Source organism: Penaeus chinensis, chromosome 1, assembly GCF_019202785.1.
Source record: "Penaeus chinensis breed Huanghai No. 1 chromosome 1, ASM1920278v2, whole genome shotgun sequence".
NCBI classification, from domain to species: domain Eukaryota; kingdom Metazoa; phylum Arthropoda; class Malacostraca; order Decapoda; family Penaeidae; genus Penaeus; species Penaeus chinensis.
Genome location: NC_061819.1, coordinates 33,831,241 through 33,843,740, shown reverse-complemented (window position 1 = coordinate 33,843,740; position 12,500 = coordinate 33,831,241). Strand labels below are relative to the sequence as shown.

General features: G+C 38.0%; 1 protein-coding gene and 1 long non-coding RNA gene across 4 annotated transcripts in view; one reads left to right on the top strand and one right to left on the bottom strand.

Annotated features, from left to right (window-relative positions):
• The window catches only part of LOC125028063, a 23,145-nt gene extending 21,619 nt beyond the window's left edge, over window positions 1-1,526 (bottom strand). Inside the window, exon 1 of the long non-coding RNA XR_007115081.1 lies at window positions 1,347-1,526. This is a non-coding gene — a long non-coding RNA (uncharacterized LOC125028063). The remainder of the gene's footprint in view (window positions 1-1,346) is intronic.
• Window positions 1,527-4,877: 3,351 nt separating this feature from the next.
• Window positions 4,878-12,500, top strand: part of LOC125025934 (mucin-4-like) — a 12,861-nt gene continuing 5,238 nt past the window's right edge. For 2 of the 3 annotated variants that reach the window (XM_047614296.1, XM_047614279.1), the window contains exons 1-5: window positions 4,878-4,931; window positions 7,149-7,458; window positions 9,305-10,066; window positions 10,271-10,484; window positions 11,126-12,500. The exon at window positions 11,126-12,500 is cut by the window's right edge and continues 187 nt beyond it. In XM_047614296.1, coding sequence (XP_047470252.1) covers window positions 7,206-7,458; window positions 9,305-10,066; window positions 10,271-10,484; window positions 11,126-12,500 — 2,604 coding nt within the window. In that variant the 5' untranslated portion in view covers window positions 4,878-4,931; window positions 7,149-7,205. The remainder of the gene's footprint in view (window positions 4,932-7,148; window positions 7,459-9,304; window positions 10,067-10,270; window positions 10,485-11,125) is intronic. The other variant, XM_047614288.1, reaches the window with a different exon arrangement.

The following is a 12,500-nucleotide window of genomic DNA, read 5'->3' as shown; positions in this document are numbered from 1 at the left end:
CCCCCCCCCCCCCCTCACTGCTCTGTAACTGGTCTGGCGCCCCCTGTTGGAAGTGCGGCGCCCCATTTCTATGAAATGACATTTGATATACTGACGGAGGAACCTCATGGGCTTCATCGTTCTCGAATCATCCAAAAACGAAACATATAATCGGCAATTATCACCCTCACTGTCAAATCATTATAAAACATAGAATGACAATCTTTCTCTGTCGAGGTAGTGGCAAGGTTTAAAAAGTAGCATGGCTAAAACTTTTCATAAACAATTTTCAAACCACTCAAAGTGTGCATGACCTACGGTGTAAAATTATCTGATTTCCTACAGCTACATAGTGATGGTACAATATCAATCAATTACCGAAGGTTTATAAGCGCCCCCCTTTATCAACTGCCTCCCCCCCCCCCCCTCTTCAGAATAGTTCTGGATCCACCGTGGCGATGACAACAACAACAACAACAACAGCAACAACAATAATAGAAGCAGCAGCAACTATGATAATAATAATAATAAAAATACTAGTAATATCTATTATTAGTAGTAGTAATATTGATATTACTTTGGTTACTGTTATCATCATTATTATTATTATTATTATTATTATTATTATTATTATTATTATCATAATTATTATCATTATTATTATTATTATCATTATCATTATCTTTATTATCATTATTATTATCCTTAACATTATCATTATTATTATCCTCAACATTATCATTATTATTATTATCTTTATTATCATTATTATTATCCTTAACACCATCACCATCCCCACTGTCATTATTACCATCATCAATATTATCATCATTATCACCATTATGTTATCATACATCAGGGGTGATATTTTTTCTTTGAGCATATGCATGCGTGTATATATAATGATAGGCTGGGTTAGCCCTAGCAACAATCTTCGCTTTACCTACTCTCGTGATTCAATCAAAGGTTATTTCAGGTAGGTTTAATACTATTTTTGATAATTGAGACTTCAGATCAGTATGACAACATTCTGCCCCAGCATCCTTACGATGAATTAAAATTATACTTATTTGTATATAGGCCACTTTTATCGATATAGTCATTCATATGTATCATTATTGTCCAAAAGTTTAATGGGTTCTTCTTTTAATAGATAATCTATTTTTCGTGTCTGTGTCCCTTTTTCGCGTCTATGTGTAAGTGTACCTTATTTTTTATTCGTATAACACTGTGTCACTTCCACCCCGTATCTCTGTGGTGTGGTTCTCCTTGTTCAATGTCATATGATGTAAGAATGACGAATTGGGATTATATGAGACAGTGTGTGTAAAAAGAATTAAACAGATTTATTTCGTAAATATACTTACAAATTGACTGTAGTTCCTTGACCCAACGTCCACTAACTTCGAGGGGGTGGTACCATCTGTAGTTAACTCCGCACTAATACAAGAGATCATAATCTCTTTTTATAGTTCTTATATTTAATTACACTGACTTCTTGTAATGAGTTCCTCTAGTCTACACCGATATAACTTTACTCCATGACGTTCCGAGCTGAACTGAGGCGGGTGCCACCGTGTGGGCACTGAAGGGCAGACCGGTGTGTGTGTGCGTCCGTTTGGGTGTTTCAATAATTGTCGATTTTCTAAAATTTGCTCGAATGGCAAGTTAAGAAATAGGCGCCTATGAATTTTCTGAGTTTGGATTTTTTTTTTTTTTTAATTAAAATCAAATAATAATGATAAAATTATGATTTAGACACCGCATCGAACGCCAAATAACGCCTCGTTTTCTGTTGTCGGTATAACTATTTTATTTTTAAAATACCTCAATATTATAATTTTCTTCAATATTTTTGCATCAAAATTATTTCTATTATAAATTAATATTATATAAAGTTCTGTAATTGCCATAAGACTAATTTTTCAATTAGTAGGCTTGACTTCTCTTTACTTGTGTTCTCTCCCACCGAATCGAGCTTGGGTCGCCGAGAGCATGCTTTGGCTCTCGGATCTCACTTCGCTTAAATGATTTGAAGTAACATATTCTATTTATCAAGAGGCTATAAAAGGAAAGGATTCTAGTAATGATTTTATTTGAAACATTATATATTGTATACAATAGAATTTTCATTTTACATTGTCATATCTCCGACTGCGCCGTTCTCTAGTTTCTGTTACAACAACAATTCTGTTTATGTCTTCACATTTTTTCATGTCTCCAATCAGTCTTTCACAGTTTTGATTATGGCCAGGTATTAATGAACTTTTCCACATATCGATTTCATGCATATCATAGGCCAAGTATGCAAACTTCATATCTGTGGTCAGATGTTGGGAAATTAAATCTTTCACACTCAGATTACACAGTTTTTCTGCAGTGAAATTGTGCTTCTCCTTATTTTTGAATAGGGCTGGTGTGTATGGCCATTTTTCACGAATTCCTCTTTTCAAGATCATTGCAACTTCATCGACGTAATCATGATCAACAGCCAAGGGAAGAAGTGTACCATCTGCATTATACAGATTTCTGTTGATGGACGAGGAGAACTAGCTGCTAGAACAGCCAAGTTCACAGCCAATCCTGGCATACCTCCTTGAAGTTTCAATAGCAGTTCTGAAAAGTCATTCCATTGCTGTTCACAGCAGAACGCCAGCACATGAAATGAACTTTTGCAAAATCAAAAATACTTCTGATTGTTCTTGGGTTTTGTTTCAGTGCTTTCAGACACTTTATGGTGTTATTTATTCCAATCTTGGATTTATTGGGCAAATCACCATCACAAACTCCTTCCAGCTTGGTCAATATGGTGTCAATGGTCAGGCAGATGTGTAGGAGGGAACAAAGAAATCCCAACCACCTGACACCAACTGGCAAAAGACATTTCTGCAATATCTTCACTGTTGCATATAAATGGGACTTCTGCATTGTTGGTCTGCCTCCATTTCAGTCTGTTAAATTCCCGTCTTTGCGCCCGATAATCAACACTTCCGAGTGATCCATTGCTTCCTTGTACTTTTGCATCATACCAATCTATATCTTCCTTGAGGATTTCTCGGGGTTGTTTCTTTGCCTTGAATGACACAATCACAGTTTTCGAGAATTTTGTCTTCAGTGTTACATTTCTGATGGAGTCGTAGTACTCTTTCTTTATTTTCTTTATTTTTTCTCTCATATACCAAGGTGATATTGTCTTAATGCCGAATTTGCTATACAGCACAGCAATTTCCGCCTGCAACTTGGATAAAATCTGAGATTCCGTAATAGTCAAATTATTGCATGGCAAGCTATCTTTTGAGCATCCTTTTAGTGTCTGGTTACCATGTCCTTTTAAGGCACAGTATCGAGCAAGAATGTCACTCTTCGTCAGTGGTCTAGGTGGCAAAACATCAATGATACCAAACTCTTTCAGTACACGTGTATCGGCACTGCGCAAACCACCACGTCGAAGTGCCATATTGCCACTGACGAGATCGTCACCACAATATAGGCGAGCGAGTAATGTGCATTATTAAGGTAGCGCAAGTTTATATGGAAATGCATAGTGACTGGGAATCTTTTCGGAAGTCCCCAGGAATCATTCGCAATGACCTAAGTTACCCTATGTTTGATTCTGCCATAATGTCGGATGAACCGAAATGCCCTTCCGTGGGTCATGCGGGTCATGCTGATGCCGGCCGTACCTCATCCCAGCGCCGGAAATGGTATTATACTTTAATCAAAATTGCGAATAGTAGATATTTTTTGATTTGTCTAATACTTTGCATGTCGTCATTTAAGCATAGTAGGCGCCTGTTTAGCAACTTGCTGAATGATTCTGAAAAAGTCGGATTTATTGAAACACCCTAGCGTGCTTTTAAAACTTCACCTTCACTACCACCAAACTTTTTTTTCCTGTTGTATTATTCCTTTAAAGTTTTTTATCATCATCAGTAACTCAGGGTTATCGACTAATGCATCAAATACAGCATAACTAGTGCCATTGCTTCTGCCCGATGTGTGTGTGTGTGTGTGTGTGTATGTGTGTGTGTGTGTGTGTGCGTGCGTGCGTGCGTGCGCGTGTGTGTGTGTGTTTGCGTGCGTGCGTGCGTGCGCGTGTGTGTGTGTGTTTGCGTGCGTGTGTGTGTGTGTGTGTGTGTGTGTGTGTGTGTGTGTGTGTGAGTGCGTGTGTGTGTGTGTGTGTGTGTGCGTGCGTGTGTGCGCGCGCGTGTGTGTGTGTTTGTGTGTGTGTGCGTGCGTGCGTGTGTGTGTGTTTGTGTGTGTGTGTGTGTGTGCGTGCGTGCGTGCGTGCGTGTGTGTGTGTGTTTGTGTGTGTGTGTGTGTGTGTGTGTTTGTGTGTGTGCGTGTGTGTGTGTGTGTTTGTGTGTGTGCGTGCGTGTGTGTGTGTGTGTGTGTGTGTTTGTGTGTGTTTGTGTGTGTGTGTGTGCGTGTGTGCGTGCGTGCATGTGCGTGTGCGTGTGTCTGTGTGTATTTATATATACACATATATATGTCTATATACATATACATATATATACATATATATGTATATGTATATATATACATATATATACACATATATGTATATATACATATACATATATATACATATATATATATATATATATATATATATATATATATATATATATATATATATATTGTGTGTGTGTGTGTGTGTGTGTGCACGTGTAAGCGCGCGCGTGTGTATATATGTGCATGTTTACAATGAATGCAAGTTTTCTACGGACATAGCTAAATCGGTGGGCGCGTCATTTTGAACGTTCCAACACCTAAGCTACACAGTCGAAAAGGAAATATCAAATAAAACACAGCGAAAGGAAATAAAGCGCCAAACAGACCGTGGATTTCGTCCCGTAAAAAGGAACGGAAACAGAGACGGTGGCGCCGTCTGGCAACTCCGACATCAGCTGGGAGTGTAAACAAAGCACAAAACCTGGAAGGTTAAACAGGTTTGCAAACATTATACCTAGTTTTCATTACTTTGCTTTCTTCTCTTTGCTGAGTGTATAGGTGTCTTAGGTCTCTAGTGTCTATTATTGTTCCTAGAGATTAGAATATCAGCAAAGTGATATGGCATAAGCTTATACGTCTTCCAGTAATAGCATTTTTAATTTTCATCTGATTAATTACTCGCTTTAACGAAAAGTAATTTCTGTGATATAATATTCATCTTGTCCAAAACACACCAATTTATGGATAACGCAAAAGTTGTAATAGCCCAGAGTATCCAACCCTTGTAGTGGCCTGTGTCACAGTCCTGTCATATTCTGGCCATTGGGCACTTTGCGTTCCATTGCGGGTATGCCCCAGTGGTAATTGCCTAGAATAAATCTGCACGACAGATCACGAGGAAAGTGGTATCAATAAATTCCTCTAACCCTCTGCTATCCATATACCTGTGGAACTCCCCCACATTCTTGGCCCTAATAGCAGGGGGAGGCGTGAAAAGTACCAGGGAAATTATGGGGAAAATATGAGTAACACGCATGAAGTACATGCCTATATTGTGTGATGCAGGGGGCTGCCACTCCCAGACCCCCACCCTGGAAGACAAAGAATCCTCCACTTATCCCCAGTCTAGCAAAGCGCATGATGTAGAGTCTATCCTAAGCTCTCTCCTGCCGCACATACGTGGTGGAATCTTTGTTGTCCAGGGTGGGGGTTGGGGGTAGCTGCCCCCATGGAGGATTGCAGGGGCACAGCCCCCATGCATTTGACTATATATTGACTAATTGTCTGTATATCATTCATATTCACCCTGCAGTTCTCCTTTTCTCCTTTCTCTTACTTTTCCTTTTAAAGTCCCCCACTTACCTTTTCTGGATACAAACATGCATCACTTTTTTTTCTTTTTTTTTAACCATTTTTGCCCCCTCTTGCTATTGGCACCAAGATTGTGGGTATTAGGGGGGATTCTGTGGCATAATTTTATATATATGGGTAGTAGAGAGGGAGAAATGCAGTGATACCAATATTATCATGATTGGTTGTGTGAAGGTATTCTGAATATTTACCCCAGTATAGTACAAGTAGACAGAAATGGAATCAGTAGATCAGTGAATTCCAAGATATAAAAGGTATGCATTAGATTGAATATCTTCAAAATACAAGAGATGTATTTCACCAATTTCTAATAAATCTTTGTCATAAATACATGTATTAATGATGAAGATATATTTGAAACAGGGTTAAAAACACCTCATACATTGTGAAGATATTCATTCTCATTCCTACCTTTTCTACATTGTCATCATGAATATGGTTCAGAATTCTAAATAAAAAATTATGACATACAATAGTACTTGTAGACTGAATATACAAATATTGCTTAGTAATATGTTAAATGGGAAGTGTTCATTATTGAATCATTATGAAGTTGAATAAAGGCCTATGCAGTGTGTTCGGGCAGCGGCCAACAAATCTCCCTCGCTTATGGATAGCAAGATAGATTGAAGTGTAGAGACCACAGTATTGCTAGTCTTAATTGCATGAGTGTAGATTTGCAGAATTAGCTTACTGATTGCAGATTGCATTGCCTTAGTTTTTGTATATCTTTGCCGGGTCCTGTTCTGAATATTTATCAGTAATATAAATATACACCCACCCATCCATCCATCCATCCATCCATCCATCCATCCATCCATCCATCCATCCATCCATCCATCCATCCATCCATCCATCCATCCATCCATCCATCCATCCATCCATCCATCCATCCATCCATCCATCCATCCATCCATCCATCCATCCATCCATCCATCCATCCATCCATCCATCCATCCATCCATCCACCATCCATCCATCCATCCACCCACCCACCATATATATATATATATATATATATATATTTATATGTATGTATGTATGTATGTATGTATGTGTGTATATGTTTATCTGTTTACCTATCTATTTGTCTGTCTTTCAATCTGTCTGTCTCTTTACCAGTCTGTGTGTCTATCAATCTTTTTATCTGTCTATGAGTACCTATTTTACCTTCTCTTTTTGTCTGTCTAAGCATCACATTTGTGTTTTGGATGTCTACAAACACATATTTGTAAAAAAGAACTCTATATACATTAGAAATTAATTGATTAAGCTTATGATGATAGATTACAAGTTATGTAATTGCATGGGGCCACGGCTGATATTGTTTTTATTTTTTCCAGAACAGAGACAATGTAGCATAAATAAATAGACCAGAGACCCAGATCATCAGAGAAGCAATGGCGACTGGTGTTGGTGATCGTCTGTCCTGGAGTAGCCATAGCATAGTTCTGGCTAACAGCTTGCATCGCCTCTATGCACAATCTAGTATGCTGGACGTCAGATTGGTGTGTGATCAAGCACATATATATGCTCATAAGGTTGTTCTGGCAGCGGGAAGTCATTTCTTCTGGGAGCGCCTGCAGTCTCTGGGTGCAGGAATGGTCGAGTTACAGATGTCCTCGGTTAATCTCGGGACACCCATCACCCCAAGTAAGTTGAGGAGGCAGCAAGTGAGAGTTATCGAATGTGAAAGACTGGAATTGTGATAAGGAATTTTAGGAAACAGTTTCAGTTTAATTTGATAAACTGTCTTCAAGGGGTTGATTGGATATTGTGAGGGCTGATTTCAGATTACAACTTTTCACCATTTTTAACGGGGGACAACTATTACCAATTTCAGGGAGAGTTGAGTTAGAGAATGTTTGATTTCAGTTTTTCAGGTATGCATATACTATTTAAAGGCTGTGTGAATATTAGGCATTACAAAATATGGATATTAAACATATGTATGTCTTTCATATAACCAAATACCACTATGAACATTTAATGCCTACTGTAAATTTATTTAATAATTTTATTCACACATAGATGGCTCCACAAGGGATATGCTACCAAAGAATCAATTTGTAGGCCTGATTTCCCCCATCCTTGAGATTTTGCAACTTTTTTTTAATGTTATTAATATTGATATTGGCATTATTATTATTGTAATGTTATTAACCCAGTCGGTACGGATGGCAAGAATGAGCATTGTACCCACTGTAATATAAGTTCATATATTGTCTTTACACATAGATGGCTCTACGAGTGTTTAGTCACCAAGGCTTCAGTTATGAGTCCTACCTATCTCGCCTGTTTACCTTTTTCCTTGGTTTTTAGAAAGCTTCATTTGTATTATTTTATTGTCTTTAATGTTATTAATATTTTGATAACAATTAAATAATCCTGATATTATTAAGAATAATTACAGTATCAATATTAATGGTATTAAAAGAAAAACTCATTTTCCCGCAATTTTTCGCAAATGTCATTAGGGCCTACTATAGATTCCTTGGTGGCTGAGTGAATATGGAGCCATCTAATTGTCAAAAAATTCACCAAAAAATACAAGGGACAGTATGTACATCTGTAGTCATTGGGTTAACAATACTAAAAGTAATATGAAATGAAAAAGAATATTTCCAAAAATCAAGGAAAAGGGAAACAGGTTAGATAGATAGGGCAGACATCTCTGTGTAAAAACAAATAGCTCAAAGCTGACGGTCATGTCATGTACCCTGCGAGTTTATTTTATTAATTATTTTTACACAGATGGCTCCACTTGTGCTAAGTCACCAATGAGGCAGTTATATATACTACCTTTCTTACCTGTTTACCTTTTCCTTGATTTTCAAAAATATTTTATGGTAACTTATACTGCTGTTACTAATGTCAATACCATTATAATAATTATAATGCCTATAATAAACCTTTCATATGGATAGCATTAGTAAAAAAAAAAAAAAATAATAATAAATAACAATAATAATAATAATTTAAAAAAAATGCAAATTTAAGGAAAGGTGAAATCAAATAAGGTCACAAGGTCTACTGACTCCTTTGTAGCTAAGCACTTGCAGAGCCATCTATGTGCAGAGACATTTCACCAAAAATTCTAAAATGAGCTCAGCATTTTCCCGGCGGCAATGGGTTAATAAACTAAATTCACAGTGGGCATGGCATGTATTTTCATGCCATCCCTAGTTGCAGTGGGTTAGGTTAGGCCAGAAAATATAAGATTAAGCAAAATTCAATTGTAACAGATATTTAAAACTATCATTGAAATATTTCATTATTATGAATGTGAGTAAGAACCAATACAGCCTATTTTTTTTTTTCAATTTTAGCAGAAAGCTTGATTAGAAATTGATATGAATACCAGTTATTCTTTTAGTTTCAAAGGCAGCATACAAAACAAAAAAAATGAAAATCAGTTATTTTGTGGTGAACAGTGAATATTGTTTATATGCATAAAGATTTTTTTAACTCTGTCATTAAAGCTATTTTTGTTTTGCAGGTGACTTGCGAGCAGTAGTGGAATACATGTACTGTGGAGAATTGTTGGTGCCACAACACCGCTTGCCCTATGTTCTGGCATTGGTGCGTTCTCTCCAAGTATTTGGTTTTCAGACAGACCTAGAGTCTCAGTTTATGACACCTAGTGAAATTCATTATGCTGCGGAGACTCCAAATGTGATAGAGGTACCAACCGAGAGTCCTCACGTAACACTGGAAGGAACAGTGGAGAGCAGTGGTGGATTGGCTGACCATACTACCCTACCTCTGCTGACTGTGAAACCGCAGGATCAGAATATTCTTCAGGATCCTCCTAAATATTCTGAGCCTTTGAAATTAGACACAAACCTTGGCACACATGGGTCATCTACAAATATGTCCTTCAGTGAACTCTGCACAGCACCAGGGGCAGAGGGAGATGTTTTTGCTGTACAGTGTAGTCAAGTCAAGCATAATATCCCTTCAGTTTTTGAAAGTTCTGTCCTAGAAGATAATTCTCTTGTGTTTAAGACTCGCCCTCCAGAATGCAGTGAAGTTTTCAGCAAGTCTGATGGGGATGTTTATAGTGGAACAGTTCTGAATCTCACTAGCGAACCTGATGCCTCAGATGATGACAACAGAATGGTGAATGTGGGCAAAGATGACCGAGGAGGCCAGCGAGATCCAAGACAAACTAACAACACCTGTGTTCTGGAGGGGGACACGGATGATGCTTACAATACTGTTATGTTGTTGGAAGCACTAGCAGGAGAGGCAGCTGGGAGTAAGATTAATACTTAGTGATTTTTTCTAGTGGTATATGAAATGATATATATAAGAAAAACAAACTAAGTCAGATTTAAACATTTGAAGATTTTGATGACCTGCTAATGAGTTGATAGATTGGGGAAATAAGAATAGAAATAAAATAGAAAAGGATTTGCATTTCTGGAGTGCTTGAGAATTCATAATTCATATGGTATTACAGCTCCAACTCAGGCCGTGGTGGACGTTGACAGTATTTTCCTGCCTGAAGATGCAAAGATGGCTGTCAGCCCAAGGTGGATACGGTCTCGGAAGTCTCTCAGGGCTTCAGCAGAGTCCAGAGCTAGATTGAAAGTTAAAGATAGCATTGGTGGTGTATCTCTGCAAGACACTTCACAGAGACAGTCAACTGTATGCCCTTCGCTCCAAGCTACTAGGTACTGCATCTGATTTTCAGTTATAGCTTAAGATTGGGTACTTTCAGTTACTAAAAGGATAATCTTTTGTAACATGAAAGGGAAAGGGTACCTGTTGTTGAGGAAATATAGTATATAAAATAGTTGTTTGGTGGTTTTGTAATTTATAGTTTAAATAGTCATATTTGTGGAAGTACATTTGTTCATTAATAATGTTGGAACCAATATAGCTGTATGTAAGTGAAATTTAGTTTATGTGGTACCAAATTTTAAGTATTCATTAATTTGATGAAACTGTATATCATATTCAGAAATGGTAAAGTTACCAGCCAGCCAGAACATTTTGACTTCTGATCTTATATTCTTGTGTACCCAGTTAGTCATAACTGTCAGTGCTATTGACAGTTTTTAATAACATGTAATATTTTTTAAGGCATTTTTGAAGTGCCATCATTTTTTCTGTCTTTATAATATATAAGTTAAGAGCACCATACTTTCTACACTTTTATTATGAGAAGTGTTTCATTTCTCCATTCAGCTTTTTTGGAAAGGAGAGATGAATTTGTAAAAACTATTGTTTTTTAAGTGTCGTGGTTAGAAACATTCATATGCATGATAACAAAAACTACATGTTACAGATAATTATTTCTTTTTATCCACAGCCCAGGAGAAGAAGCAAACATCAGTGATGCCAAGGAGAGTTGGATGGTGGTGGTGCCAGAGAATGCTGGAGGAATCCCTCTTGTTCAGCAAGCAACCAGCATCAACACAATGCATCCGCAACTTTCTCTACCTCACTCCTCACAAGACATATCTCATGATCACACTTCAACAGTTCATGTGGACTCAGCATCACTAACTAGTCAAGCTACAATTCCTTCATTGGCAACTGTTACCATGGCATCCCCCATTATTAGTCAGGCTTCATGTGCCAGCACCATACCAGTCTTAACACATTCCTCAGTCTCCAATCCTGGCACATTACTTGGTCATTCTTCAATTCCAAATGCAGCTTCCTTATTAACACAGTCATCATTACCCTTTACACCATATATTCAACCTTCACTTCTTTCCACAACTGTCCTAAATCAGTCTGATGTAACACAGCCACATCAAACATTGTCTACTATCCCTATGCAGGTACTTTCAGCACAATCTCTGGACACTGAAGTATCAGTATCATATTCTCCAAATGTACCATATACAGGCACTTCCAACTCAGTTAGCAGTCAGTCATCTCTTCTTCCTGTACATGTTCAGACACAAGGCTCAGTGGGAACTGTCCTTCCCACCACACAGACTGCTATTGCTTCAACATCTCCTACTACAGCAAGAACAAGTTCAGCTGTTACCTCACATTCTGGGGTCTCTTCACCTTCCTCACTTGTCACATCATCTTTCACTCCAGTTCCTCTTGTGTCCCATTCATCTGTAACTTCAACTCCTGATCTTAATCCTTCAGGAATTTCACACTCTGGCATTTCTACTCCCTTAATCATACAGCCAACTATTGCTAGCAACATCCTTCTAACACAGCCACCCATTTCAGCTCCAGTCCTAGCAGCTCCATCAGTTATCAGTACACCTATACTTACCCAACCCAATCCCAATATCAGTCCAGTAGTTATTCAACCGACCATCCCGGTAGTTCCTCCTCCTGCTCTGTCTTCCAGTATATCCACTGTGGATCATGCATCAGGAGTATCAGAATTAACCTTTTCAAGTTCAAATTCAACTGCTCCCAGCAGCTCATCCTGTGTAACGACATGGTCAAATTCTCCTGAACTCTCCTATACAAGTGCATCAATGGTAGACTCACCAAGTGTGTCCCTGTCTTCCAGTTCCAGATCAAACTGTCATAGTACTATGACATCCACTTCACCATCACAAGACAATGACATTCCTTCTACACCATCTTCCATAATCCTTTCTACAAGGAATTCAACAGAAACTACTACTATCGTTACACCTAGCAGTAGCCTTACAACTGCTACTGTAACTTCTGTCACCTCTGCTACCATTAAAGAATCTTCTGAA